General features: G+C 45.5%; 13 protein-coding genes across 13 annotated transcripts; 6 read left to right on the top strand and 7 right to left on the bottom strand.

Moving 5' to 3' along the window:
* Positions 1 to 256: 256 nt before the first annotated feature.
* On the bottom strand, positions 257 to 1,545 carry V1512DRAFT_283977 (DHHC palmitoyltransferase-domain-containing protein). Its single transcript, XM_066918014.1, has one exon. The coding sequence runs from the start codon at positions 1,515 to 1,517 to the stop codon at positions 339 to 341; it is 1,179 nt and encodes a 392-aa protein (XP_066771411.1). The 5' UTR covers positions 1,518 to 1,545; the 3' UTR covers positions 257 to 338.
* A 130-nt stretch (positions 1,546 to 1,675) lies between these two features.
* Positions 1,676 to 3,010, top strand: V1512DRAFT_253393 (GTP1/OBG domain-containing protein; the record flags this gene model as incomplete). The annotated part of the gene is made up of 1 exon (XM_066914744.1): positions 1,676 to 3,010. One exon carries the CDS (start codon positions 1,676 to 1,678, stop codon positions 3,008 to 3,010), a length of 1,335 nt encoding a protein of 444 aa, XP_066771412.1.
* Positions 3,011 to 3,048: 38 nt separating this feature from the next.
* Positions 3,049 to 3,957, bottom strand: V1512DRAFT_164280 (RNA polymerase). The gene is made up of 3 exons (XM_066913082.1): positions 3,757 to 3,957; positions 3,625 to 3,707; positions 3,049 to 3,574 (listed from the first exon to the last, which is right to left on the bottom strand). Exons 1-3 carry the CDS (start codon positions 3,829 to 3,831, stop codon positions 3,088 to 3,090), a joined length of 645 nt encoding a protein of 214 aa, XP_066771413.1. The 5' UTR covers positions 3,832 to 3,957; the 3' UTR covers positions 3,049 to 3,087.
* Positions 3,958 to 4,004: 47 nt separating this feature from the next.
* Positions 4,005 to 6,108, top strand: V1512DRAFT_263203 (uncharacterized protein). Its single transcript, XM_066916443.1, has 4 exons — positions 4,005 to 4,314; positions 4,416 to 4,589; positions 4,642 to 4,712; positions 4,759 to 6,108. Exons 1-4 carry the CDS (start codon positions 4,177 to 4,179, stop codon positions 5,894 to 5,896), a joined length of 1,521 nt encoding a protein of 506 aa, XP_066771414.1. The 5' UTR covers positions 4,005 to 4,176; the 3' UTR covers positions 5,897 to 6,108.
* Positions 6,109 to 6,202: 94 nt separating this feature from the next.
* V1512DRAFT_276260 (CDC45 family) lies at positions 6,203 to 8,351 on the top strand. Its single transcript, XM_066917859.1, has 2 exons — positions 6,203 to 7,723; positions 7,768 to 8,351. Exons 1-2 carry the CDS (start codon positions 6,261 to 6,263, stop codon positions 8,279 to 8,281), a joined length of 1,977 nt encoding a protein of 658 aa, XP_066771415.1. The 5' UTR covers positions 6,203 to 6,260; the 3' UTR covers positions 8,282 to 8,351.
* V1512DRAFT_263207 (uncharacterized protein) lies at positions 8,303 to 10,150 on the bottom strand. The gene has a single exon (XM_066916444.1). The coding sequence runs from the start codon at positions 9,956 to 9,958 to the stop codon at positions 8,408 to 8,410; it is 1,551 nt and encodes a 516-aa protein (XP_066771416.1). The 5' UTR covers positions 9,959 to 10,150; the 3' UTR covers positions 8,303 to 8,407.
* A 66-nt stretch (positions 10,151 to 10,216) lies between these two features.
* On the top strand, positions 10,217 to 11,231 carry V1512DRAFT_263211 (magnesium-dependent phosphatase-1). Its single transcript, XM_066916445.1, is given in 5 exon segments — positions 10,217 to 10,520; positions 10,539 to 10,540; positions 10,613 to 10,680; positions 10,735 to 10,922; positions 10,971 to 11,231. The coding sequence occupies 5 exon segments, from the start codon at positions 10,457 to 10,459 to the stop codon at positions 11,159 to 11,161; spliced, it is 513 nt and encodes a 170-aa protein (XP_066771417.1). The 5' UTR covers positions 10,217 to 10,456; the 3' UTR covers positions 11,162 to 11,231.
* V1512DRAFT_225664 (uncharacterized protein) lies at positions 11,199 to 12,686 on the bottom strand. The gene is made up of 2 exons (XM_066913830.1): positions 12,474 to 12,686; positions 11,199 to 12,424 (listed from the first exon to the last, which is right to left on the bottom strand). The coding sequence occupies exons 1-2, from the start codon at positions 12,600 to 12,602 to the stop codon at positions 11,495 to 11,497; spliced, it is 1,059 nt and encodes a 352-aa protein (XP_066771418.1). The 5' UTR covers positions 12,603 to 12,686; the 3' UTR covers positions 11,199 to 11,494.
* A 96-nt stretch (positions 12,687 to 12,782) lies between these two features.
* On the top strand, positions 12,783 to 15,081 carry V1512DRAFT_263214 (uncharacterized protein). The gene is made up of 3 exons (XM_066916446.1): positions 12,783 to 12,857; positions 12,910 to 14,642; positions 14,687 to 15,081. The coding sequence occupies exons 2-3, from the start codon at positions 13,251 to 13,253 to the stop codon at positions 14,867 to 14,869; spliced, it is 1,575 nt and encodes a 524-aa protein (XP_066771419.1). The 5' UTR covers positions 12,783 to 12,857; positions 12,910 to 13,250; the 3' UTR covers positions 14,870 to 15,081.
* V1512DRAFT_225668 (integral membrane protein S linking to the trans Golgi network-domain-containing protein) lies at positions 15,034 to 15,938 on the bottom strand. The gene is made up of 2 exons (XM_066913831.1): positions 15,533 to 15,938; positions 15,034 to 15,471 (listed from the first exon to the last, which is right to left on the bottom strand). The coding sequence occupies exons 1-2, from the start codon at positions 15,796 to 15,798 to the stop codon at positions 15,126 to 15,128; spliced, it is 612 nt and encodes a 203-aa protein (XP_066771420.1). The 5' UTR covers positions 15,799 to 15,938; the 3' UTR covers positions 15,034 to 15,125.
* Positions 15,939 to 16,097: 159 nt separating this feature from the next.
* Positions 16,098 to 17,835, bottom strand: V1512DRAFT_263220 (phosphatase 2C-like domain-containing protein). Its single transcript, XM_066916447.1, has one exon. It carries the CDS (start codon positions 17,763 to 17,765, stop codon positions 16,542 to 16,544), a length of 1,224 nt encoding a protein of 407 aa, XP_066771421.1. The 5' UTR covers positions 17,766 to 17,835; the 3' UTR covers positions 16,098 to 16,541.
* Positions 17,836 to 18,236: 401 nt separating this feature from the next.
* On the top strand, positions 18,237 to 22,044 carry V1512DRAFT_239075 (uncharacterized protein). The gene is made up of 3 exons (XM_066914194.1): positions 18,237 to 18,497; positions 18,550 to 18,635; positions 18,682 to 22,044. Exons 1-3 carry the CDS (start codon positions 18,281 to 18,283, stop codon positions 21,859 to 21,861), a joined length of 3,483 nt encoding a protein of 1,160 aa, XP_066771422.1. The 5' UTR covers positions 18,237 to 18,280; the 3' UTR covers positions 21,862 to 22,044.
* A 60-nt stretch (positions 22,045 to 22,104) lies between these two features.
* V1512DRAFT_263222 (uncharacterized protein) lies at positions 22,105 to 25,810 on the bottom strand. The gene is made up of 3 exons (XM_066916448.1): positions 25,010 to 25,810; positions 24,467 to 24,961; positions 22,105 to 24,424 (listed from the first exon to the last, which is right to left on the bottom strand). The coding sequence occupies exons 1-3, from the start codon at positions 25,528 to 25,530 to the stop codon at positions 22,228 to 22,230; spliced, it is 3,213 nt and encodes a 1,070-aa protein (XP_066771423.1). The 5' UTR covers positions 25,531 to 25,810; the 3' UTR covers positions 22,105 to 22,227.
* Positions 25,811 to 26,250: the final 440 nt, after the last annotated feature.

Consider the following 26,250-nt stretch of genomic DNA (forward strand, 5'->3'; position numbering starts at 1 on the left):
TTTAGCAGAATTGTATTTGAATTGAGGAAATAAAAAAACAAGGCGGGTCAAGTATTTTCTGCACTCGGAGCTGAACGAACCCGAAGCGGTCCTTTTAAAGAACAGAAATTGTCTCCGGCCCGGGGACACGCACAGCCACACTTTGTCTAATTCTAGCCAATCATAATCTGCCTATGTGCCACTAGTACTGCCACTTGTGGATGGTATAATAACTGGACGGGATGTGGCTCAACTCGGGATCATCTCGGCCAAAAAATTATAAAATAATAAAATAAAATAAAATAAGATAAAATAATAAAATAAAATGAAGTGAAATATATACAATTGAATCCATGACATCAGTCACTCACATTCAGTCTGTTTACAAGTTTCCGCTTCACGACTCCTAATGGCATATTCTCATCATCTCCATCTTGACTCTGTACGTCGTCATTCATAACGCCAGCATCCGCCTCCACATCGACACCAAAGTCTTCTAATCGTTCTCCTTCCCACGACTGCCATTTGTCTCGACGCCAATATTCTTCCTCGTTTTGTCCTTCATCTGGCTCACTATCTGTATCTGCCTCGTAGTTGGACAAACTTGGCGCACGTTCGTTGAGAAATGGCGTCGGAAATCGGACTGATCGGTTTAAATTTGTTGGAGGTAGTGGACGATCATTATATAAGTATGGCGAAATCTCGTCTGGATCCGCCGGTGGCCAGATAGTCCCGCTGTCTCCTTCCTCATTCATTTCAAAATGCATGCCGTCTGTAGGAGGTTCCGTCCACAACAGCGGCCATCTCCACATCGGACCAAGAGCAGCGAACATGTTGTCGAACATTGAGCCCAAGTCATACGGAAACTCGACTTTAGGCAACCGTTTCCGTCTGATCTGTCCTTCAACCCGTTCCCGTTCCCACGTTTCAATTAAAGTTACATTCTCCGCCAGATTCCATACTGTTCGAATAAACAATAGCCCAACCGTAAAAATGACCAGCAATGCAGCTGGGGTCAAGACGACGAGAGCCACAAGCTCAGACATGTTGGTTTCGTCATCAGATATGTATTGATTCCGTAATTTCCAAAGCGCTCCGATTCGCTCACATAAATGGTAAAGCACAGACGACGTGCCGACGACAACACTAAACAAAAATCTTACAAAATGCAACAAGTTTCTATGACCAACACAGTTGTTTGTCCAAGGACAATGATGGTCCATTCGCAGTACGCAAGTGTTGCATACTCGGCAGTGATGCGCCCGTGGCGGTTTGATTGCCTGGCATTTGCGACAATAAGTGCAGATCTTTGCAAGCTGAGGATCGGGAGAAAACGGTCTGGGTGGAGATCCAACGGGTGCGAATACGGCCAAAGCGTACGTAATCCAGATCAAGTGCACGTAGACCCTATGCCGGATCAGCAGGTTGTGGGGTAGATGCTGCTGGAATATGAAGATATCAGACCCGTATCCAATCCCAGCAATCAAAGTGACCGGAATTGCAATACCCAGAAACCGCCATTTCAACTGGTGTACCATGTCGTGAGTGCGATGGCTGTCATGAAGTTCGTGACCAGGGGTCGAGATATCTGCAAACTTTGTTTTAAAACTTCCAATTCACAGTCCTTTTCATCCCAAATAAAATCTTGATTGCGACTGCAAAACATACAAAGCAGCAAAGCCTACCGGGAAATATAATGTTTAAACAGTGTAGACCGACGGTATGTCTTTTTCGGCAAGTTTTACGGACCCACTTGCATCAAATACGGTACATTAGCGATGAAGAACTGTACAGTCATAATATCGTGCTCGACACGATACCCCGAAATCAGACACCTTACAAACATAGAAAAAAAGCAGACTCAAATTTTACGGATTTAATGGTCGTGAAATTGACATCTGGGGACGGAGGAAACGGAAGTGTCTCGTTCTTTAGAGATGCAGGACATGCAAAAGGTCCGCCTGATGGAGGCGACGGCGGAGATGGTGGTAATATTTACGTGCAGGCAGTTGAAGGAGAAACGTCTTTACACAAGCTTCGAAAACGGATTATTGCGGAGTCTGGCAGGGCGGGACAGAAAGACCAGATGAACGGCAGAAACGGAATGGACGTAATAATCAAGGTTCCGGTCGGTACAAACATCACTCTTGCGCCTGGGTGTGAGCTTGAACGGGACAATGCACCGTTTGGTGAAGGATGGGTTCATATGTCTGGGTTTAGAGAGTATAACATGGAGCGCGATTTTTTTCTAGATTTGAAGAAACGAAAGAGTTTAGATGACAAAGCTCAAGACCGAACCGAAAGAATTCAAGACAGTTTTCCGCCAGACGGGATCGACCTGACACGTCCTGGACCTCCTATTTTACTTTTAAAAGGTGGTAGAGGCGGACTAGGAAACAGGCATTTCCACACTGCTGATGTTCGAAACCCGCGATTTGCAACTGTTGGCCGCGCAGGACTGACAGGCGTGTTCCGAGTTGAGCTCAAGCTTCTCGCTGATCTTGGTTTGGTCGGGCTACCAAATGCAGGTAAGAGTACGCTTTTAAGAGCGATTTCTAATGCCCGGCCACGAGTTGGACACTGGGCGTTCACTACCATGACTCCGACTGTTGGCACCATCTCGCTTGACGTTGCGTCCTCAGACCGCACGTTCACTGTTGCTGACATTCCAGGAATCATTGCCGGAGCTGGAATGAACCGTGGTCTTGGGACTGACTTTTTGCGCCATATTGAACGTGCAGGCGGACTTGTGTTTGTCATCGGACTTGACGGGGAGGATCCGGTCGCAGATCTCAAAACGTTAATGAACGAGCTTGGGTCTCAACGGATGTTTGGCAAACGGGTGCTGGTAGTTGCTACCAAGGCTGATTTGCCGCAGACAGAGAATCGGTACAGGGCGCTGGCGGAATTTACGATCAGTCGAGGATGGAGAACGTTGCCCGTGTCTGCAATTAACAGGAACGCTGATGTTGAGGTCCTGATTCGCATGATGGCGGAAATTGCGGATGCGATTCCGTATCAAGCACTGTAAATATGTAATCGTTTGGCATGTATGGAGTTTATACGGGACACTTTTGTAATAACTAATCACTAAATAAAACCTCTATCTTACAAACATATCCGATAACTTGCATACCTTCCACTAGTTTCGCTTCGCCGTATAATCTTAACCACATTGCCGCGCTTCAGTCCCAGATACCGTGCAACCGGATCTTCTCTTTGAATCCGTGGCAATTGACTTTCTTTCAATCTATACTTTTCCAATACATCTTTCTTTTCTTCAGCCGATAACCGGACGTGTTTTGGAACTAGCTCGTGATGCGTAATGTTGACAAGTAAATCTGCTTCTTGAAATGTTTCGATAGTAGCTGGTGCAACTGTTGGAAGCAATTTGTTTGCCGATGGAGTAATGCTGTTTTGATAAATAAAGATGCCGTTTGATATGACATTGTCAGTCATTCTTGTGCAAAATGCAGTCATGGTCTTGATACCAACAGAAGGTTCTTCACAAAACTCGACCCAAGCAGATCCTAGTTCCGGGAACTTTTCTTGAGCATCTGGCGATGGATTTGCTTGAAAACACATGAGCTTTCGTCTGTGTACTGTTAGTGCAAGTAGTTCGTATCATATAAAAGCTAAACTTACTGAGGTTGACCCATACTATCACACATTCTTGATCTAAACTCATCTAATGATATAGTCAACTCTTCATCGAGTACTTCATATCCCTTGTGATGTTAGATCAGACGTCGCCATTGATAAATAAGATGGACTCACTCTATCCTTCACCATTTCCTTGACTGTCCTATAAGTTCTCCATAGCCTCGATGCTTGTCTTTCTGCTTCATCCATTCTTTCTCTTCTTTGACCTCAATTTCCTCACTAAATTCTTCACTAGATTTTCTGTTCAAAAATAAAAAGATTTCGAGATTTGTTCGATGGTGCGGCAACTTTAGACTGGAATATACGCACCATATACTATAATGTACGCTACACCGAATTCTCTCTTTCGAGACTCTCTTTGACCTTCTTTAAAACCCAAAACAAGAAAAAAACCCTGTCTTTTTTTATATTCAATTTCTCGACTCGACTTTGGATTTTTTTGTGGTTTATTCATCATATTACAGACGGTTTTTTTGTTGACTTTTTAATTGACATCGTTCAAACTCAATCAAGACCCGAAATATAAAAATAAAAATGGCGACAGTGACAGAAGCAGCTGATACTACTGCTGCGGCATCACTCACAAAGAGGCCAACTAGACCGGACCAGGCTGCGTTCGAATCTGGTGTTGAAGCCCTTGAGAAGGAACTTAAGGCCAAGACTGATAAGCAGGTATAAACTTTTGGATTACAGTTAATTAGAGAAGAGTTAGGCCACGTGTAGGCTTTGAATCTACTCTTAATATACAATATTGACGGTAACTAATAATTCAGGATTATTTCGTTGGTCAATTGAAACTTCTTACCGGAAATTCTGCGCAAAATGAAAGACAGAAAGAACTCAAGGAACAGCTTGGAGTCATTCGTGTTCGTCAGGCTGAAATCCGCGCTGCAAACCAAAAAGTGCTCGAGGAAATTAAGACTCTTGACGAAGGAATAAAGCGAAAGGTATGTACAATATCTGGACCAAAGCAATCATGAATTGCGCTGATTTGATTAGGTCAAGGAAGTCCAGGCTGCTAAGTCCAAGCTGTCTTTCAAATCCCCTGAGGATCTTGATGCGCAAATCAAGTATGTCAATCATACCGTTATATAGTACTTCACTCACGGTTTATAGGAAGTTTGAGAGCATGGTTGATTCCGGCACTTTGAAGCTCGTTGACGAAAAGCGTATGCTGAGCGATATAACTGCACTCAAAAAAACCCGCAAGAACTTTTCGAGCGTGCGTGAGATTGAGCAATCAATTGCCGAAGCCAAAGCAAAGGTTGCTGCTCTTCGTGCCAAGACTGAGGATAAGGAGTCCAAGGATTTGTCCGCTGAGCATAACGTTCTCCAGACTGAACTTAACGGTATCTACGCTGAGATTGAGAAAGCTCAGAAGAACCGGTCGGCTTTGACCGAGCAGCGAAACGTTGCCCGCCAGGCTAAGGACGAGGCATACCAGGCGCTCCGCAATTTCAAGAACGAGTTCTACAAGCAGAAGAAAGAGTTTGCCCATTTCGAACAAGCGGAGCGACAGAAGCGATGGGAACGCAAGAAAGCAGAACGTGAGGAATTTGAGCGTGAACGAAGGAAGCGACGTGCTGCCCAGCGTCTTGAGACTGCCAGTCAACCCGCATTCGAGGACGACATCGCTCAGGCTGAGTCGTTGCTTCAGTACTTCGACCCGTCTTTCAAGCCTTCTGCAACGTCTACTCTCCGGTCTACTAGCTCACTTGCTGCTCAGGCCACTAGAACTGTTGACCCTGCTCCTCCTGCTGGAACCCAGATTATTAGCCGCAAGATTGAAGAAGATTATTTTGTTGGCAAGAAGAACAAGAAACGGAATAACACTGTTTCTGCTCCTGCTGAAAAGGAGAAGTTTACTCTTAACCTTGAAATTGTCAACCAGCTTGGCGCATTGTCTATCGGAGTTCCTACCAGCCGTGAGGAAGTCCCACCTGTTGTCGCCAGCTTGAAGGAGAAGATCACGTGGTTCAAAGAAAACCAAGCTAGTGTTACTGCAGAAAATATCAAGAAGGCAGAGGCGGAGATTGAGAAACTCGAGAGCGAAGCTACAGCGGAGACCGAAGCCGCCGCCTCTGCAGACTCGGCAAAGGAGCCCAAAAAACGAACATCGCGGCGAAACGGCAAGACCGAGACTGATATCACGAGCGGAACCGCGACCCCGAGCGAGGCTGCGGTCGAGACCGTTGCTGATGCTGAGATTGCTGCCGAGGTCAAGGCTGAGCAACTCAAGCCTGCCGAGCAGTAAGCTCGAAAACTTCAAGAGTGCATTATTCCATGTTTTTCCTTGTTTTCGACTGCGTTTGACCAAAAAAAAGACCTCATCTTCCCGACTGCGCAGTTATATGCACTGGTTTTGGACTCCACTTTATACTCTCTACTTACATACTGTTTATATGATGTAATATGTTTATCTAACTGTATTTTTTTGTACAATTTGTGCATTAGGCATTGAATCAATGATTTTCCCGTAGAACAGCTTAACAGCACGAGGGTTTTGTGTAAGCAGAAATGCGGCTCAGAACTGAAAGCAACGCGTTCCTCGAACAAAAACAAAAACGCGACTTTGAATTCATCACGAAGCCCAAAAGCAGCAACAAAAACACTCAAAAATGCACGTGCCGCCGACGTCGTACGTAGCTGCGTTTGATACGTTGCGGCAAGCGACGCGGTCACGAACTACGTGTCGGCTTGTGGTGTTTGTCGCCTGTCTTGACGTTGACGCGCTCTGCGGTGCGAAGATTCTTGCTGGGATTTTGAAGCGCGAGATGGTGCCGCACAGGGTGTCTCCTGTGACAGGCTATGCTGAGTTGCGTGCGCGATGTACTGAGTTGGACGACGATGTTAGCACGATTGTGATGATTGGGTGCGGTGCACTGGTTGATCTGAGTACGTATTTAGAAGATGAGCAACGGGAAGATGAAGGGGAAGATGAAGAGGAAGATGAAGAAGAGTTGGAAAGAAGGAGGATGAAACAGAGACGGAAGATTTATGTGTTTGATAGTCACCGGCCGTGGAATTTGCAGAATTTGTTTGGATCAGAGAATATTGTGTGTTTTGACGATGGAGATGTTGGCGACGGACTATTGGAAGCTGAAAGGCAGGCTTTTCAGACGCTGCTTGAACTTGGTCCAGATGAGTCTAGTGATGAAGAAGAAGGCAGCGATGAGGAGGACAAAGACAGTGATGACGAGCAGGAAATTGAGGACGAAACGCAGGAGAGTAACGACACTGCCGAGGCAGAAAATAGTTCACCGTCTTCAAAGCGAAAGTCTCCGTCGTCGCCACGGTCGCCCTCGCCTTCAGCGCGCCGACAAAAGTCCGTCAAGCAGCTGCGTCAAGAAGTCGAAGACGTGGTCGGAGCATACTACAGCAAAGGCGCCATGTTTTCGACCCCGGTCGCATCTCAAGTTTACACGCTGCTATCATTTCTCGGCGACACTTCTATCCACGATCTGTGGCTGTCGATTGTTGGCACGACCGCGCTGGACAGGCACGCACCGCAACTATACAGACGCCTGTTCCCGCTTTTACGAGACGAGGTTGCGCGTCTGAATCCACATACAAACCTGAAACTCTCTGCCGACGACAACACGCTCATAACGCAGCCCGACTACCGCATCTTTCTTCTTCGGCACTGGACATTGTACGATGCGCTGATTCACTCGCCGTATGTTTCCGCGCGACTTGAGCTTTGGACGGATGATGGCAAAAAACGATTGCATCACATGCTGGCCAAGATGGGTGTTCCGCTGACGGTCGCGCGCGAACGGTGGACGCACGCCGACATGGTGCTGAAGCGCGAGCTGCGAAGTAGACTACAGTCTGTGGCTGAAGGGTACAATATCGGAAACGTTGTGCGGACCGGGGTCACGCGTAAGTTTGGGTTTAGAGGCGCGGTCACGGCGGGTGACGCGGTCGAGGCTGTGGCTGCGCTGTTGGAAAGTGGGCGGGGACAGACGGCGATTGATAAGGAGAACGTGAACCCGGACAAGACGGAGGAGGATGAGAAGGAAAACGTCGGAACACAAGAGTGGGTTGATAACTTTTGGTGCGGATGGGATGCACTTGACGAGTGAGTTTAATAACCGGTGCGAGGAAACAGTACTGATTGATTAGTGTGGAGTTATTATTGCACGGTATCGACAGAGCGCGCATGATACAGAAAGCCGTGGTCCGGACGGGGTCTGCTTTGCTGGACAAAGACGCAGTCAAGCAGCTCCGGCCGTTTCGGCTCGCGATGTTACGTGACGGCCCAGATCTCGAGATATTTTCAAATCCGGTGACTTTGACGCGTCTCGCGACCTGGGTCAGTGAGTGCAAGTCTGAACAAACCGACAAGCAGTCTGCGTTAGTCATTGGGGCGCTGGATTCTAAGCGCGACACGTACACGATCGTCGGTCTGCCTGCACGGGTACGGCCGAGAAACAGGACGGAGGACGAGGACGAGGAAGATGAAGAGGAAGACGACGAGGAAGTGCTCCGAAACTCGTTTGGGATTGCGTTTCAGCAGGTCGCGCAGGAGACCAACGCGCGGGTGAAGATTGACTGTTTTGAGAGTTCAGTTGTCGAGATCAAGCGGGACGATCTGACTGGGTTTTTGGAAGGCATGTCGATGGTCGACATTCGCTAGAGTCCGCTTGTATTTTTAAAATTGTATCATAGTAAATCTTACATTCCAAAAAAAGCTTTAGTTATGATTATAACTCTTCTTATTTATCTTACATGGAAAGCCATAGAAAAAGGCAACTAACCCGTTTTATCGGCAGATTTCAAGACAGTCCAACAACTTACTGGCCTTCACATGAATCACACCTGATTCCTTATCATTTATTCCGAGCCCAATCATGACTGTGTCGTCCAACCAGCCATGGTAAAAATCATTCACCAAGTCGTTATCTGCCGTCGTCACTTTTGGCTTCGGCACTGTCTGTAGCTCGCCCTCTGCGTTCGTTTCTTGGTAATGAAGCGGGATCTGCGCGTGCGTGCGGTAGTGCACGTGGTCCCAACTCATCGAGACTGTGTAAATTATTTGCCGCTCGTCTGCACCGGCATAGTTCAAGTTCTCGGACCTAGCCAGGATCTCGAACGGCGCAGTCGCATTCATGACAATCAGGTTACGACGGTAGTAAACCTTGAGCCAATTTTCGTACTTAATGTGCGCGATGAAAACCAGGACTGTGTTTTGCAGCGTCGGCTCGCAAGGGTACTCGCATAGCGTCACACGGAGCGAGTTCGTGGCCTGGTGAATTCTTATCTTCTGTCTTTTTTGATCCGGCATCGAGTGTCTGAGCTTGAGCACGCATTCCGGGGCCTGCGAGTACACAGCCAGATTTCGTTGAGCCGGATCGTCCATAAGCGCGAGTGAGCGCTCGGCCAGCTCGTGGTGGATGAAGATCTGGTTCGTTTCGTCAAACAGCATAAAGTAGTTTTTCTCCATCTCTGCCAGCGGCGGTTGTCGGGTCAGGTACGTCACATTTGAGAACCGCATTGGCACGTTGGACAGTTTCATGCGCTGCGAAAGGTCTGGCACGTAACGGCGCAAATCGACGACAAACTGGGCCACACAGTTTTCTGGACCATTCGAGCCGAAAATCATAAGCGGTTCACCAAGTGGGGAGAAAAACACTCGAGGATCAATTTGGCCAAGACCACTTGAAATCCACGGCCATTTGAAACAGGAGTCTTTCTTTGACTTCCAATGGTCAATTTCCAGTCTCTTTGGTTGGGTCTGACACTTAAGCAGCTGTTGCCCAAAAGTATCAACAGTCTCCCAGTCTAAATCACAGGTCCAGACCGAGTGTCGCCACGAATTGTCTATTTCTTGCTTTTTTTCCAAACTCTCGCGAACAAATCCGATATACGGGTATTGAGATCCAGCAGGGTACGGCAAGATATTTGGATTAAACCTGGCAACGTCGGTTGGTAACGAATCCGATCTCGTAAACACGACTCGGGACATGAGACCTTCAAGATTTGCATCATTCAGCAAAATATTTGCAGCACCAGGTTTATGATTAGGAACTGAACATGACGATAAATGTTTGATGGAATTCAGCTTGCGATGTCTTTGTAACGGACTAGCTGCGTATTTGGCCTCTATCTGTTTCTCTACTTGATCGCCATGAGCCATTTCAAGTGGACCATCCCATTTTGGTTCTTCATAGAATCGTTGGACCGCAGGTCTATTATCAACGATTGATGCGATATGTTTGACATGATGGGAATATTGGATCAACACAACTGAAAGCGCAATGAGCAAGATAATTGCTATCCAGTTATTACGATACTTCTTAAAACTTGACCTCATATCTTCTTCCCCACAAAATCTAGTAAATAGAAGTTCACAAAGAAATTCCGGACTTCAATTAAAGAAAGAATAAATGAAGATGTGACGGGTTTGAATGGGAGGTTAAAAAGACGTGATGTGTTGCATGAGTGCCGCACCAAGAGTTTAAAGGCACAATTTTGGAGTGATGAGCACCAGGAGCGAGGAGGTTTACCCCTGAGCCAGATCTGTGGTGAATACACATTAAAAGTAAAGTTCGCACTTGTCGTCGTAAATGGTGCTTCTTATACCAGAATAGTCGATTAAATCTCCATTGTCAAATACACAACAAATTGAACAAGATAGTACTTTGTATTTAATAGATGAAGAGTTTCATAAGGCGTTGTTAATGTTACAGAATACGAGACGTTGTGATCTAATTAAGGACAAACTGATATGTACGAGGAATGAACTGGATGAGCCGCATCATCACGAAGTATTGAGATTGTCCGTTCTTTAAATGTTTACATTTATTTGGAAATGACACAATCTGAAGAGAAGTTTCCCAGGGTATTTGTATTTGATTTGGATTATACATTGTGGCGTATGTAGAATGAAGTGTCTGATGATATTATACTAACTAGTACAGCTGTGAGTATGTCGTGTGTGTGTGACGGTGATTGACTGATGATATAGTGCTGGTGTGATACTCATATAACCCCACCAGTTAGAGCAAGCAAGACCGGAGATGGTATAATTGATAGGTAGCATTAGTATATTACATTATGCAAACCGATTATACTTACTGAGTTGATTAGATATGGAGAGACAATGTCGTTTTATTCAGATGTACCTGGAATAATCGCAGAACTACGAGAAAAGAATGTCAAACTGGCAATTGCAAGCAGAACACATACACCAGATGTTGCAAGATCAATGCTGTCTAATCTAAGAATAAATGGACGACAAGCCATTGATTATTTTGATGTTCTCGAGATTTATCCCGGTGAGTCCATAATCGTATACATTACACATGCTACGTACTAATAAGTAGACACGAAAATTGTGCACTTTAAAGAGATTTATAAGGCGACGAAGATTGATTACAAAGAGATGATTTTTTTTGACGATGAATCAAGAAATAAAGAAGTCGAACGTCAATTAGGCGTAAAGTTTATTTTAGTAAGGAACGGCTTAACAAGACAACTGTTTGATAAAGCGATCATCGAATGGCGCAAACGTTAACTCAAGTAATGAGTTTTGTTATATTTATTTTCAAAAATGTAACTTCAAAAAAATTTGTTTATATACTTTCTACTCTAAGTTCGTCAAGAAAGAGAAACAGTCTAAGACATCAATTGGTACACAGTAACTAAATACTGCACCAGTCGGTACTTCAAGGTCTATCGAGTGGTCAAGGCCTGTTGTTTCGGCCGTACACGCGCACACGTTGTCCTATGTAACGTTCGCCTAGAGACGCATGTCGATGCACGTCGACGCACGACCATGCATGTCGCAGGCCGTGTCTATCATATTGTCTCATGTGTACACAGCACTCGACACAGCCGCATTATGTAATCACAAACTGGATTGATCCTTACACTCCAACTGCACCACAATCTTACCTATTCGTTGCTTGTCCATTAACAGTTTGAATGCGTCCTCAATTCTGTCAAGCCCACTAACTGTCTTATAAATAACCGGATCGATCTTGTGCTTGTCTATAAACTTAAGCATCTCTTTAAACTCTCGTAGTGAACCCATCGTACTGCCAATGAATTCGGCATTCTTTAGTACCGCAACCATGGGAACAGCAGTTTGTGGGCCTGAAGTCATGCCGTAACACACTATTCGAGCACCAAGTGATAGACTCGACCCAATTTGGAGTATAGTGTTACCGCCAGATCCATCAATCACCACGTCAATAGCACCGTACGCTCGTATTTGTTTACCCCATGCCGGATCAGTGTAAAGAACTCCACCATCGACCTTAAGAGTCTTGATTGCGTATTCCAGTTTAGCTTGAGATCCTGCAGTAACTAACACTTTAGCACCAATTGTTTTCGCAAACTGAATCGCAAATATTGCAACGCCACCACCGCATCCTGTAATCAGAACAGTCATTCCTTGTTTAACTTGGGCACGAGTAAAAACAGAACGATAAGCAGTTAAACCTGCGATTGGAATTGATGCGGCTCCAGATTCACTCAAATGCGATGGGCAATGCACGACTAGATCTGCTGATTCGACCAAGATATAATCAGCAAACGCGCCATTCGCGTAAAACTTGGTGCCTCCTAAAATTGCGAAATCTGGTCCTTCAGGTGCCCGTGGATCAGCTAGCCAGCCCCGAGCTGGATATACAATAACACGAGCATTTAGCAATGTGTTGTCTTTCACACCAGGCCCAAGTGCGACTACTCGTCCAACCACATCTGATCCTAATGTAACTCCAAACGCAGTACCAGGATATAAATGTTGACGTATAAAATGATCTCTATGATTTAACTACTAAATTACTATCTTTCCTTTTAGTATTCAGCCAACAGACCCTTACCGATACAGAATCGACTTTAATTAGAACTTCAGACCCATTTGGCTGAGGTATCTCAATTTTATCAAACTTAAGTGGATAATAAACTTTCCCTGGGTCGCCATCTATTCTAGTAATTGTTACTGAGTTCATCGTGAACTGTGCGGAAGATTCTTGAAATAGAACCCGTTCAATGACTACTCCGTAAATCAATTTAGACTGTGTTAAGAATAAAATTGCGGCTGAATATTATATTAGGGTTTAAAGCTACTATATGTACTGCTGTACCCAATAAAAGGCACTTCATAATCGAATCTTACGTACCGCCTAATACGCAAGTGTCAAAATGATTGACGTGTGCGTGTGCATAGAGCAGCAAAAGTATTAAAGTTTCCAATTCTGTGACAGGTGGGTCTGTGCGTTTAGACATTCTAAATCGTGCATTTTTAATACGAGACAGGGGGCGAGGATTGGTTCGATGTGCGGACATATGGTAAACCCCGGAGAAACAGTGGGTACGAGACATGTGTGTGTCTGAGAAAGAGGTACTTTCATAATTTAGCACTAGCACTGGCGGTCGACACACAAATTTGCGACACGCGCACGCGCCGCCGCCCGAAATTGTCGACACGGGTACGTGTTTGGCACTCCGCCTTTAGGATGACCATCTCCTCATTTTATTATTACGTCGTGTCTATACCTGTTTACTCTTCTCTTTCTTCACTTTCTTTTGACCGCTTTCTGTTTATCTTGGGTAGATGTTATTGGAGTATCAAGTAGTTGCGTGCTTAATATAAAATTATGTCGATTCCACCTGTCGCCGTCGTTGGTTGTTCTGAACCTCGCGGTGCTGAAGGAGCGGCATTCAGTGTCTATGTAGGGACTCAAGCAAACCTGCTTGCCCCTTCATGTCCTATCTTAATATCTATTATTCTAGGGTCATATCGATGCTCTGTCTCAATCTCACAATCGCATCCTCCATCTGCTCAGCATTCACAGTCTGCTCATTATTTCGCGTTGACAACCACAGTCCCGCAGTTGCCCGAGTCTTGGTTGGGACAGCCTTTGAGTGTCTATTTGAGAGTGGAAGATCGCAATGGTAGAGAAGCATATGATCTTACGGTAGCAGACTTCACTGTCACTCCCAGATCCCATCCTCCAGGTTCATTCAGGCGAGCGTCTTTTGATTTATCTTATGCGCGTCCCCAGCAACAACAACAACAAGTACAACAAGTGCAACAAGTACAACAAGTACAACAACAACAAGTACAACAACAACAGCAGCAGCAGAACTATGCGTATTCACAGGCTGATTCAGGTATATTCTCACATCATCAGCTCCCTACTCGGACAGACCAGCGCTCGTACTCATACTCAACTGTTCCGTACAATACTTTACCACAACCTCAATCTGCTCCTTATGTCAACCCTGCTACAGTGCCTGCTTCTGTTGCCCACTCAACCACAAATACTCAGACAACATACGATCATACGCTACCCGCAATAAACTCATATCACCCTCCCTCTTCATCTTTTTCTTCGGCCTCATCTCAGCAATATCCTCGTTCACGACAAAATGATGAAGATTTACCATTTCTCGTTCGAACATCGACTCTTGCTCCATTCTCACGTTCAGCTGGATCTCCGCCAACAAGTGCACCAAATCGTGCTCAATTGCAAATCCAAAGCAATCTAGAAGAGATGACTGAGAATTGGAGTCAAGACGAATGGAAGGCCGAGAGGAGACTGGTCAAATTCGTGTATTCTCAACATGGAGCAATCATTCAAACGTCAGTAACTGTAATCAGTCAGTCTGAGTATGTCGCAAGCATGCAAGCACCGCAAATGCTTCGAGGATCCGCGTCTTCTGCGGGCAGAGGTGAAGGTGAATGCGTCATCTCATGCATCTACTGGCAAGCCAAAAAGAACTTTTTTGTTACCTCGGTGGACTGCATTGCTTTGCTCGAGCAAATTGTCAGTGTCAGATTCACGGTCGAAGAAAAAAACAGAATCAGGCGAAACCTAGAAGGATATCGGCCGCTGACAGTATCGAAAGGACGATCTGATTGCGAACAATTTTTCAAGCTGATCATGTCATTTCCAAACCCGAAACCGAGAAATATTGAAAAAGACGTCAAAGTGTTTCCTTGGAAAGTTCTTGGGCAAGCTTTGAAAAAGATTGTTGGAAAATACGTATGTTGTCGCACGATTACATATTCGTGAAACTAATAATATAGTCCGCTTCATTTGGACCTGATCAGAGAGCACTAATCACGCCGTCATCGGTGTATCAAGACAATGGTCCGATGCCAAACAGACCACTGCCACCTGTCAGTACAGCTCAGGAACCTCCACGGCCAAATTTAAATGCGAGCGGCGTTGCTGTTTGGGAGACGCCGGATTATTTCGCACATAGCTAAGTTTTAGGAAAAGTGGATTTTGGCTGAATTTTAACTGTAAGATTTGTGTAATGTATTGAGGAGTATATGCTTGAGGAAATTATCGGTTGGTAAAGGTGTCATGACTGTGTTCTTTATTACGACTGCATCACTACGTTTTTTTTGTTTATCTTCATGTACACATATTTTCTTGTAACTTATTGACAATTTAATTAACAATTTAATTAACCTAACGCCATTTATGCATTGTCCTATTATACATTCAACCCGCCCAACGTTAAACCTGAGCAGTCTGTAGTGGCTGCTCGGCTTCAGAATGCTCAACCAACTCAAACTCTTCAGCTTGGGAATCCGTTACCAACGACAGGCCCCTGGAACTTGCTGCTGAATTAGACGTGATTATGGACGGAAAGTACATGACGCTGAGTTCGCGCCATCGAGAAGCCCAGGTGCCGAGGAAAACCATGGCAAGAATGCTCGCGATCTGGAGAAGCCACCATAATAAACTGACCGGGAAGTGCTTGGTGTACACTGTTGTGACTACGAGACTGATACCGTGAATCGTGAGAACAAAATCAAACACCAACTTGCTCCTGCCTACAATCATGGTGAGATATAGTACACTTCAAACCATTTTCGTCAGCCTCTTCCCCTTTAAATTCTACCAATTGCAGAAACACATACTCAAACACAGCGGACAAAAACCAAACCAAGCAAACTGTCCAACCGACCGTATTATCGATCTGTAACGAGCGCCACGAAAACACGAGATCAGGCGTGAACTTGGTCCCCGCGACCAGACACGTAAACAGAATAAATACGGCCGCGGTCAAGTAGTAAAGCGTCTGCAACACGATAATCTGAATAAATAGTCGACCAGGAGCTAAACTGTCTCCTCTTGTACTCGGCCGCCGGATTCGTCGACGTCTTGCGCTGTCCAAAAGTGCCATCTTTTATGAAGTTGATCTCGACTTCTGTGGCAGACAAATTAACTATGTCGCATATTTGATTCAAGTCACGTGCTGATTTTAATTGGATTTCGCGAGATTTGTTAATTTTACGAGGGTCTGGTGTTAAAAACTGAGGTAGCTTTAGAGAGTAGTGAGATATTTCATGAGATATACGATACTCTGTCGAATACATGGACCTAAAATCAAGAGTGTAAGCAGTTGATGTATTTCCATGGCTATCAATGCAGCGACAATTACCTTACGGACGTAAGTAACATACAAATCTCAGTAGACAATTCAACGCTTTATATTTACAATTATTTATTCATGAAATAAATAATTCGTGCAAATTATTCTATTTACAGTGCGATAACTGGTTTGCACAATCTGTGCAAAGTCTCGTCTTCATCTCAGTTCAATCTTATGTTCCAATCCCATCCATTGAACATCACAAACACAACTCCAATCACAAAGCCCAAACAATCACAAGATTCAAAACATCACATCAATCGAAAGCAGTGGTATGCGCGTTTTTCCATTTCGCTTTGCTGTTAAATTACCATTCGATGTTTATCCTGAACAGGACAAGAGGTCCGTGTCACATTAAACCTTGCACTCTTACGCAAGTCCACGTCGAGTCCAAGCTCTAATGCTCAACTGTTTCCAAAGATTCAAAATTCACAAACGCCAGCTATTGCACATAATCTTAAACTTTTTTTTTAAAACTTCAAATCTGTCTGTAATTATAGTCGTTCTTGTGTTTTGCCAACCAATTGCTGCACAAACATAACCAGGACCGTGATATCGTCTGGCTTGCCGCCTCTGTATAGCACCTTCATTTGCCGTTGCGCTTCAATAGCAAACGGACTGTCGTTTTTGGGATCGTTCGAGGCTTTAAAGGCCGCCGCGACTAACCGCTTGGCAACATTGTCGACTCCAGCATAAGGCCTATCACCACTCGGTTGGATATCACCCGACCGTCGGTCAAGCAACCAATTGCCAGTCGAAATCATTTCCTCGTTCACAATCTGCAGACAGCTCGTGGCCGAGAGATTGTCAAGCACACCGTCAGTGCAGAACATGACAACATCGCCATGCTGCAGTCTGTGAGTCGAAAGGTTGGCGTCGCTCGGCTTGTCATCGAAATTCTTGCCACCAAACTTGGCGTTGCGGTCTAAAATTTTTTGCGGGATGATTGCGAGCTGATATGGCGCATTGAAGTAATGAGTCTGGGGTAAGGACATGTATTGGATCTTGCCTTGTCTGAATATATAAAATCCCGAATCGCCGAGGTTCGCAGCTTGCAAAGTGCCATTCGCATGCGCAACTCCAACACACGCAGTCGATCCTCCCGCCTTGACTTGTCCTGAGCTTTTTATAGCATTGTACGCCGCGTCGAGCAGCACCAGCGGTGGAAACGAGAATTTACTCGAGATCCCGCCATCTTTCATTTTAACCGACAAATCTTGCATTGTTTCTGTGAGCGAATGGCTGAAATCAGTCGCATCTACCCCAATATCGTTCCACCCGCCAACTCCGTCCACGACCCCAAGAGCCACGCCGCCCGGTCCTCCGTCAGTTGTCGCGATCTTGCTGTAGAAGTATGCGTCTTCGCCGCTAGCCGGTCGTCTCGATTTGCTACCCTTTCCAGTTGATCGTAGTGACTCTCTGTCTTTTGCTTTGAAACTTGGCGCAACAATGTACTGGAAACATCCGGATGCTGGATTCGTTCCGGATGCGACTGCCGCTGCCGCAGCAGCAGCCAATGCATTCGATTGCTGTAAGATCGGCGAAGTATACATCGATGCAGTTTGTTGCAGAGCCATTGTAGTTGGGTGAAAACCGGAATGAACGTCCGGGATTCGATACCCGCTGAACCGTCTCAACATTGCAAGAAGAGCATAAGTCGGATAAACAGCGACAAGTGCAAGTAGCGACGAAAGTGCAGACGGACGAGGCACTGGCATCTCGTGTTTCTGCTGTTTTGTTTTTATTTTCCGCTGAGGGATTTGGTGAATTGTCGTGAAGACTTTCCTGTTCAAACTACCTTGAACGAAAAAAAGAAGGCGAAATTTGGTGATGGGAGTGCCGAGAGTTAAAGTGAAGAGTGTTTAGAGTTCTTTATTACTACCAAGCGGAGCAAATCTGTTTGTAACGTTAAACTCTAATTCACTCGTACGTTCATAAATATTTGTTCACCTAATCAATTTATACAGAAAGTCATTACTAGTTTACAATCAATATAAGAAAACTTTGACACTTTGCCTTCAAAATATTATGAAAAACAAGAGAACTTTGCCATCATAGTTAGAAATGGCGATAAATGAATGCTATTGAACTACGCCGCATGCGGCTATACATGTGGCTAATCAATAAGTGGCTGTGCAACTAAATCATTGGGACTTTTTTTTTTCTCAAAATTTTGAACTGGTTTTTTTGATTCTCTTTTTAATGTTTAAAGAAGAACAAAAAGGAGTAAAAAATGGTGTCATTTAATACGCTTGAACGAGAAAGATATTTTCAGAATCCACCAACAGATAAGTCGGCTTTTCCGATGTTGGCGGATGCTGTTGCTCCTCATATTGGTTCATTCAATGCTTTAACTTCAGGCGGATTATTAGACCTCGCTGTGAAAGATATTGGGCAGAAGTCTGTGTTTGATAGTAATGATCCTGATAGGCATGGGAATAAACTATCTTGTATGTTGCTGTTCTGATCCTAAACTTAATCTTGTTATCTAATTATACTTAGACCGGGTTGATGAGGTTAGAATTCTTAAGCCTGCTGTTTCAAATAAAGATAAAACCACAATAGCTCGAAGAGTCTATCCTGCTGAAGTAAGCGATACTTGATGTCAACTAATAACTAAGTCTAATATTCCAGTGTCGTGAAAGACATTCTACTTATAGAGGTCGAATGAGTATCAAGTTTACATACTCTGTCAACGGGGGTCCAGAACAGTCCGAGAACCGGGAAGTCGGACTTGTGCCAATTATGCTAAAATCCAACCGATGCCATCTTGAAAAACTATCGCCGGCAGAACTCATCACCCAGAAAGAAGAATCAGAAGAACTTGGCGGGTATTTCATTGTTAACGGAATTGAGAAACTGATCCGGATGCTAATTGTTCAACGTCGAAACCACCCAATGGCAATCATCAGACCGTCATTCACAAACAGAGGCACTACCTATTCTCAATATGGTATTCAGATCCGTTGCGTCAGACCAGATCAAACATCACAGACAAACGTCTTGCACTATCTTAACGACGGTAACGTTACATTCAGATTTTCATGGCGCAAAAACGAGTATCTCATTCCAGTCATGATGATTCTCAAAGCTCTCGTTAATACAAGCGACCGCGAGATCTTTGACGGCATTGTTGGTTCAGACACTACGAACTCGTTTTTGACCGATCGTATTGAACTCTTGCTAAGAACTTATAAAGTCTACAACTTGAATTCTCGTGAAGAGACTTTGGCTTTTCTCGGTGATAAGTTCAGAGTCGTCATGGGTGCACCAATTGACCAGACAGATGTTGACGCTGGGTTAGAAGTCATCCGTAGGATCGTGTTGGTGCACTTAAATTCTGGCGAGGATAAATTCAGATTATTACTGTTTATGATTCGCAAACTATACGCTTTGGTCGCTGGCGACTGTGCGCCTGACAATCCAGATGCCACTCAGCACCAAGAAGTCTTGCTTGGTGGGTTCTTATACTGCATGATCATAAAAGAGAAAATAGAAGAGTTTATGAACAACTTCAGACTACAAATTGTATCGGACGTGACTCGCGGCGCGGCCGTCAACTTTTCAGATCAAAAGTACATTGCCAAAATCTTTGAACGGTTGAGCGTCAACGTTGGTCAGAAACTGCAATACTTTCTTTCGACAGGAAATCTCGTTTCACAATCCGGTCTTGATCTGCAGCAGGTATCAGGCTACACTGTAGTCGCTGAGAAGATTAACTTTTATCGATTCATTTCCCATTTCCGTATGGTCCATCGAGGTTCTTTCTTCGCTCAGCTCAAAACTACAACAGTTCGAAAGTTGTTGCCTGAAAGTTGGGGATTTTTGTGTCCAGTGCACACGCCCGATGGTTCGCCTTGCGGATTGTTAAACCATCTGGCTCACAAATGTTTAATTACAACCGAATCAGTCGACGTGTCCGCGATCCCGGCCTTAGTCCGCTCGCTCGGCGTCAGCTCTCCCAGTATCGTCGGCGCCGGTCCTGAACTGTGCTGCGTGCAACTTGACGGTGCGGTGGTCGGCTGGTGCTCACACAAGACCGCCCGCCGGGTCGCTGACTCGCTTCGGCTCTGGAAAGTTGAAGGGTCTCACAACGTGCCTCGCGAACTTGAGATCGGGCTCGTGCCACCGTCAAATGGGGGCCAGTTCCCCGGTCTGTACATGTTTTCGTCGCAAATGCGGATGCTCCGACCGGTCAAGTACCTCCCACTTGACTCTGAGGATTTGGTAGGCCCGTTCGAGCAGGTCTATATGGATATTGCGTGTACATCGCCTGAAATCAAGTCAGGACTGCACACTCACATCGAGTACTCGCCGACCAACATTCTTTCGATCCTCGCGAATTTGACACCGTTTTCAGATTTTAATCAGTCACCTAGAAACATGTACCAGTGCCAGATGAGTAAGCAGACCATGGGTACGCCTGGAACTGCGCTTCGGTATCGGTCCGACAACAAGCTGTACAGGTTACAAACCGGGCAGACACCTATTGTCAAAGCAAAGCTGTACGATGATTACGGTATGGACCACTTTCCCAACGGTATGAATGCTATTGTTGCCGTCATTTCTTACACAGGGTACGATATGGACGATGCGATGATTCTCAACAAGTCTGCTCATGAGCGCGGATTTGGATACGGCACTGTCATCAAGGTTGAGAAGCTTGATTTGAACGAAAAGCGTCGACGAGGTGAACCCATTACTCAGCGATTTGGATTTGGCGGCGACGCGTGGCCGGAAGAGTGGAGTTTGAAACTTGATAAAGACGGGCTACCGTTGATTGGCGTCTTGCTCGAGCAGGGAGATCCTATCGCGGCGTACTTTGACGAGAATTTGGGTAAGACCAAGGTGTTGCTGTATAAATCGTCTGAGCCTGCGTTTGTGGAGGAAGTCAGACTGCTTGGCGATGATGGCGATCAGGAGTTTCAGTCAATCACGGTCAAGTTCAGAGTGACCCGGTCGCCAGTGATTGGAGACAAGTTTTCGTCTCGTCACGGGCAGAAAGGTGTGTGTTCGCAAAAGTACCCTGCAGTCGACATGCCTTTTTCGGAGTCTGGAATTCAGCCGGACATTATCATCAATCCGCACGCGTTTCCGTCGCGAATGACGATCGGCATGTTTGTCGAGAGTCTGGCGGGTAAGGCTGGCGCGATGCATGGAATCGCGCAAGATTCGACGCCGTTCCAATTTTCCGAGCAAGACACTGCTGCTGATCATTTTGGCGAGCAGCTGGCGAAAGCCGGATATAATTACTACGGCAATGAACCGATGTACAGTGGAATTACCGGTGAGGAATTCAAGGCGGACATATACATTGGCGTCGTGTATTATCAGCGACTACGCCATATGGTCAACGACAAATATCAGGTGCGATCTACTGGTCCGGTCAATAGTCTGACGATGCAGCCGGTCAAAGGCCGTAAGCGGTCTGGTGGTATTCGAGTTGGAGAGATGGAACGTGACGCTTTGATTGCACACGGCACTTCATTCTTGTTGCAAGATCGTCTACTCAACTGCTCCGACTACACTCAGGCCAACGTCTGTCGCGACTGTGGCTCACTACTATCAACCCTAACGACCGTTCCTACAGTCGGCAGCGTAGCCGAAGTCAAGTGTCGTCGGTGTGCACAAAAACTGGTGTCAAAGCCGTCTACACTAGACGACCGAAGACTAGTGTGGGAAGACGGCGCTGGAAACAGGTACAAAGGCGGTGACAACACGACCACGGTAGCAATACCATACGTGCTACGGTATCTCGACGTTGAACTTGCGGCGATGGGCGTCAAAATGAAATTCAACGTTTCGCCAAATTAAAATTATGCATTTTTGTTTAAAAATAAACTTGACTTCATCACGAACATTAACCAGCTTATACCGAATTTACTCTGTGCGGTGCACATTAGCGCTCTTTTTGCACCTGTTCGACTTGCGTTTTTTTGTCGAGTCATTACTTCCTGATAGAGTTTATACACAAAACTGTATTTAAAACGAAATCGTATTCTAACTAAGCCGCACATCGAAGCGACGATTTCCGACTTTCCGGATCTACAATCTGACTAAAAAAACTTGAATTTTATTTCACGATAAAACATTCTAAATCCCAGAAAATGAATAAAAATAAAATATACCCTCCTTAATAATTGACACCAATAATAATAAATAATATACAAAAAAAAATGGCTACATGACTGTATGCTTCCATTCACCGCTCTGGTCCCGCTCAAGACATCGTGTGGGCCAGTATAGTTCATTGACCTGGACACTAACAACACTAGTCACATCCTTGCGGTTAACCTGCTTGACCCTGACAAACTGCCCGTCTGTCCACCGTTTCTCGCCAATCAGACCAAGAAACTGCTCAATGTCAGTGACTTTTTCACCATCAATCTCAATGATCCACTGTGCAGGACGAATGTTGTTCAAAGCAGGCGCGCCAAACGAAACAGAGCCGACGTAAACCCCCTTGGACAAGGGAACGAGCTTAGTGCTGTTTGACAGCTGCTCAATGGCCTCGGTGTTGGTCTCATGCAAGAATGCGCCATTCCATTGAACGACCTTAGGTACAACCCCACTGCTGGCAAAGTCTACCAATGGCGTAATCTGCACCTTCTTCTCCTCACCCTCGCGTAAAATCACAAATTCATAGCTTGCCTTCGATTCGTCACGCAATTGGCGCTCAAGATCAACTAAACGCACAACAGGCTCTGCGTCAATTTCAAGCACAATGTCGCCAGGAACAAGGTCGTTGCCGGCATTGGTCGCGACTTCATGATGCGAAAACTTGTCAAACACATTGATCATCCGGACCGTGCTCGCGTTCAGGTGCTTCTTTGCTAACCGCGTGAACTGTCTTATCCGGCTTGCCCTTAAGCCAAGACCTGCCGCAGTCGATAACGATACTTCGCCGCATTCAATGTTAAACGTCCGTCGCTGTGGAAGACTAGCAATATCACCGGCTGCAAGCTGTCGGTTGATGTGGTCGACCACAGGCTTCACGTACGCGCCGTATTGTAGTCCGGTCTTCCAAAACGTGTCATTTCCTTGTGAATTTTGCGACGACGCGTTAACCCACAGTCCAACAACTGTGTACTCGTCTCGCTCCTTTTCAGCTCCATCGGCGTCAGTGTTTTTGACACTTGTCATTTTTGTAATCACACCTCCGTCGCACGACACCGTGTCTTGCAACGACACACCTTCGACATTAAGAAGTCTAAATCGTGGTGGGTTGCACTTCGTGGTTCCGACATCGCCCAACGCAGACACGGTAGTCTGTTTCTCTACGACAGAGTGCGCCGAGTCGAGTCCAACGACAGTGACCGCATCCTTGACTTTGAGCTCTGTACTCTCATTAATCGGTGGCACAGCAAGCTTGACATGTGCAGGCAGTTGTGCCATGTCGAAAGTCAAATACGCAAGCTTATCCATTGCCACCACACGACCACTGACCGCGTAATGTTGGATCGTTAATCGAATATCGACAATGTCCGATGGCACAGCCGCGCGGTCACATGCAACAATTGGAAAGTTGTTCTCAAGCGAGAGTAACGTGGCAACGCCATAGTATGGACGAGAAGATGTGTATCCGCTGATACTGAATGGAAGTCGGGTAGTGATGTAGATAAGACTGTGCTTGATGGCTTCAAGAGACGCGTTCTGTGACTCGTCAACTTCATCGCTTTCATCTTCTTCAACTTCGGTCTGCTTTGCGATTGCTATAGGTGACAGAGGCGGCGCAACACTCTTTCGATCCCATACTCCAAGCACGTCGTTTCGCTCAAATATATGGTCAAGATGAAAATGTCTATCAATCTGAACAAGACCGGTGGTCTCTCTGACCTGACCAAGTTCTTTGTGCCGGATTGGCACACGAAGTCCGTCAGGGATAGTGGCCAACACATCCAAAAATGTATCCAAGTTTGGTGTCGGCTTGTTAGCCAGCGACGTGACAAGAAAGTTCCGAGTAAGTGATGACCAATTCAGCATTCCCGACAACGCAACATACACACCCTGGTTTTTGACAGGCATGCCATATGATCGCGCCTGTTGGTAAGATAAATCATGAAATACACCGCCACCAACTTCAACGAATCTTGCTGGAGTGATTGAATGCAAATCCTGAACAACAATGCTGGTCTGGAATGGCTCTTTGCCACGATAAAGTGACAATTCGATCGCAGTATCGATCCTGCTGTCAAGAATGTCCCAGACTGGAACGAAGTCGTCAAGAACTTGACCGTCGCATGCAACTAAAATGTCGCCAGGTTCAAGTTTGCCGTATCCAGGGCCGCCTGGAAGTACACGGGCGACTGTGAGTAAACCGGTCGACACAGGGTTGCGCTCACGGCATGCAGCCTCGGCCGCTGCAGACAGTCCAAGTCTACAATTAGCACGTATTCAATAAATTAAAACAAACACTCACCTCCTTAGCTCATCGTAGGACTTATAAACAAACTCTGTTTGCAATGTTCCTCTTGTAATGGGAACACCGGACTGAATGCAAGTCAGTGCTCGAACAACTCGATTGAGCGGAAGATAAAACGATGAAGCAGACCGTTTGGACCCTCCAGCGTTCAATGCAATAGCCTGACCGGCAATGTTAAGTACAGGTGATCCCGAAGATCCGCCGGATGTACCGGTCGCAGCCTGAAAGTAGAATGTGTTGAAATCTTCGTACACATCATCGCCATATCTCGGCGCAGTACGGTCGAGTCTGGCCAAAGTAGAGCCTAATATACTGAGCTTTTCGCCAGAGTCGTTGCCGACTACTTTAACTGACAAACCAACTTTAGCCAAATCAGGTCGGAGGTCGATTTGCTCAACGTTGAGGAACTTGACTTTTTCTGGGTCGTACTGAAAGAAACCAAAGTCATGAACCGGATCTCTATAAATCGGTCTAAGTGGAACTTCTTCGTAACTAAACAATCAGCATGCCACAGATGTAATTAATAATGCCAAGACTTACTTGACGAATACAGCGGTTGCAATTATAGGTGCAGGGTTGACCACGTGCCGATTAGATAGAACAATACCACGTTCTTTGTCTACAACAAAGCCAGTAGCAGTATACTCACCAGCGCCTTCAGTATCAAAAGCACGAACTGCAGACGCCTTAATGGAAACAATGCCATTGACTATACGACCAATGGTCTTATCCCAAGCAAGCTCGGTGTTCTGTAAAGTGGCGGCGGCGACCGCAGCCGCAGACGCGAACACGCTTTGCGGAGACTGTTTCACGGTTTCAATTGGTGAATTAGACAAAGGCGACTGAGCTCTGTCTGTCGCAAACACGTTCTGAGGAAAGTACGACGGACTGACGCCAATAAGAGGCGACGCATTCTGTTCGGGACATAGTCGCATTGCTGTATCTGGATTTGGAGTCATTGCAGGCGTGCGAATGATATTGTTCAGATCGTGTGCAGATATGTGATTCTGTTTAGCTGAAATTGGAATCGCTGACGTAGAAGTGCCTGACATCGAGCCCATAGTTTGTTGCTCTTGCTGCTCTTGTTGCAGTGTCTGTTGAGTATGGGAGAGTGTATTGCTTGCCCTTGAATGGGTGCGGAATTTACTGCAAATGACACGAGCAGAAGAGTTAATTGGCAGTAATGAAATTCTTTTTTATGCAGTCTCTTATATCAGCAAGCTGAATTGCGTATAAAGAATAAACAGGAAAAATCTAAAGGACTGTGAGGAAAAGAGAGAAAGTCGCGGTTATGGGAGACTGAAATGGGATTATATATACAGTTCGTAGTGGCGCGACTTGGATGGACCCATGCTACAGTTTCACGGTCCCGGAAACGACCGAGCTTCACTCACACTGGACTGCTTACTGGATGACTATTAGACTAATATAATTCATATTCTAATACGAAAATAAATAACAAAAATATCATTTTCAGTCAAATGAGTTGACTTCATTCTTGTTGACCTATCTAAGGCAAATCCGTTTATAACCCATTTCTGTTCCCCGGAACACTCAATTAGTCAGGGGTCAAAGTGGCGTAATGTCTAATGCTGCGATACTTACTCAGATTAAGGTTTTGGCCACAATTTGTCCGGGAAGTCTTATCGCTCTTAGTATAATTATTATGGAATGTATAGTACGAATGTAAACAATTATGTCACTGGGAGCATTAGCATTTCATGCGCCGCAGTAAGCCACTCTGGTCGCATGCCTGTTTAACTCTCTATCCCGGCTGGCTT

The sequence above is a fragment of the Lipomyces arxii genome, assembly GCF_038497795.1.
Source record: "Lipomyces arxii strain Phaff 12-163 unplaced genomic scaffold V1512scaffold_8, whole genome shotgun sequence".
NCBI lineage: Eukaryota > Fungi > Ascomycota > Lipomycetes > Lipomycetales > Lipomycetaceae > Lipomyces > Lipomyces arxii.

What these genes read in the sequence shown, in the direction of transcription:
- V1512DRAFT_283977 (XM_066918014.1), bottom strand. Translation starts at nt 1,517, where the DNA reads ATGGTACACCAGTTGAAATGGCGGTTTCTGGGTATTGCAATTCCGGTC.
- V1512DRAFT_164280 (XM_066913082.1), bottom strand. Translation starts at nt 3,831, where the DNA reads ATGGATGAAGCAGAAAGACAAGCATCGAGGCTATGGAGAACTTATAGG. An exon ending in AGGAAATGGTGAAGGATAGA is followed by an intron (nt 3,708 to 3,756) that starts GTGAGTCCATCT and finishes TAACATCACAAG; the next exon opens with GGATATGAAGTACTCGATGA. An exon ending in GATAGTATGGGTCAACCTCA is followed by an intron (nt 3,575 to 3,624) that starts GTAAGTTTAGCT and finishes AACAGTACACAG; the next exon opens with ACGAAAGCTCATGTGTTTTC.
- V1512DRAFT_263203 (XM_066916443.1), top strand. Translation starts at nt 4,177, where the DNA reads ATGGCGACAGTGACAGAAGCAGCTGATACTACTGCTGCGGCATCACTC. An exon ending in AGGCCAAGACTGATAAGCAG is followed by an intron (nt 4,315 to 4,415) that starts GTATAAACTTTT and finishes CTAATAATTCAG; the next exon opens with GATTATTTCGTTGGTCAATT. An exon ending in ACGAAGGAATAAAGCGAAAG is followed by an intron (nt 4,590 to 4,641) that starts GTATGTACAATA and finishes TGATTTGATTAG; the next exon opens with GTCAAGGAAGTCCAGGCTGC.
- V1512DRAFT_276260 (XM_066917859.1), top strand. Translation starts at nt 6,261, where the DNA reads ATGCACGTGCCGCCGACGTCGTACGTAGCTGCGTTTGATACGTTGCGG. An exon ending in GGATGGGATGCACTTGACGA is followed by an intron (nt 7,724 to 7,767) that starts GTGAGTTTAATA and finishes CTGATTGATTAG; the next exon opens with TGTGGAGTTATTATTGCACG.
- V1512DRAFT_263207 (XM_066916444.1), bottom strand. Translation starts at nt 9,958, where the DNA reads ATGAGGTCAAGTTTTAAGAAGTATCGTAATAACTGGATAGCAATTATC.
- V1512DRAFT_263211 (XM_066916445.1), top strand. Translation starts at nt 10,457, where the DNA reads ATGACACAATCTGAAGAGAAGTTTCCCAGGGTATTTGTATTTGATTTG. An exon ending in GGAGATGGTATAATTGATAG is followed by an intron (nt 10,681 to 10,734) that starts GTAGCATTAGTA and finishes TGAGTTGATTAG; the next exon opens with ATATGGAGAGACAATGTCGT. An exon ending in TGTTCTCGAGATTTATCCCG is followed by an intron (nt 10,923 to 10,970) that starts GTGAGTCCATAA and finishes ACTAATAAGTAG; the next exon opens with ACACGAAAATTGTGCACTTT.
- V1512DRAFT_225664 (XM_066913830.1), bottom strand. Translation starts at nt 12,602, where the DNA reads ATGAACTCAGTAACAATTACTAGAATAGATGGCGACCCAGGGAAAGTT. An exon ending in TTAAAGTCGATTCTGTATCG is followed by an intron (nt 12,425 to 12,473) that starts GTAAGGGTCTGT and finishes GTAATTTAGTAG; the next exon opens with TTAAATCATAGAGATCATTT.
- V1512DRAFT_263214 (XM_066916446.1), top strand. Translation starts at nt 13,251, where the DNA reads ATGTCGATTCCACCTGTCGCCGTCGTTGGTTGTTCTGAACCTCGCGGT. An exon ending in AAAAGATTGTTGGAAAATAC is followed by an intron (nt 14,643 to 14,686) that starts GTATGTTGTCGC and finishes CTAATAATATAG; the next exon opens with TCCGCTTCATTTGGACCTGA.
- V1512DRAFT_225668 (XM_066913831.1), bottom strand. Translation starts at nt 15,798, where the DNA reads ATGGCACTTTTGGACAGCGCAAGACGTCGACGAATCCGGCGGCCGAGT. An exon ending in TTTTTGTCCGCTGTGTTTGA is followed by an intron (nt 15,472 to 15,532) that starts GTATGTGTTTCT and finishes AATGGTTTGAAG; the next exon opens with TGTACTATATCTCACCATGA.
- V1512DRAFT_263220 (XM_066916447.1), bottom strand. Translation starts at nt 17,765, where the DNA reads ATGCCAGTGCCTCGTCCGTCTGCACTTTCGTCGCTACTTGCACTTGTC.
- V1512DRAFT_239075 (XM_066914194.1), top strand. Translation starts at nt 18,281, where the DNA reads ATGGTGTCATTTAATACGCTTGAACGAGAAAGATATTTTCAGAATCCA. An exon ending in GCATGGGAATAAACTATCTT is followed by an intron (nt 18,498 to 18,549) that starts GTATGTTGCTGT and finishes AATTATACTTAG; the next exon opens with ACCGGGTTGATGAGGTTAGA. An exon ending in GAAGAGTCTATCCTGCTGAA is followed by an intron (nt 18,636 to 18,681) that starts GTAAGCGATACT and finishes CTAATATTCCAG; the next exon opens with TGTCGTGAAAGACATTCTAC.
- V1512DRAFT_263222 (XM_066916448.1), bottom strand. Translation starts at nt 25,530, where the DNA reads ATGGGCTCGATGTCAGGCACTTCTACGTCAGCGATTCCAATTTCAGCT. An exon ending in GCAACCGCTGTATTCGTCAA is followed by an intron (nt 24,962 to 25,009) that starts GTAAGTCTTGGC and finishes CTGATTGTTTAG; the next exon opens with TTACGAAGAAGTTCCACTTA. An exon ending in TCCTACGATGAGCTAAGGAG is followed by an intron (nt 24,425 to 24,466) that starts GTGAGTGTTTGT and finishes TGCTAATTGTAG; the next exon opens with ACTTGGACTGTCTGCAGCGG.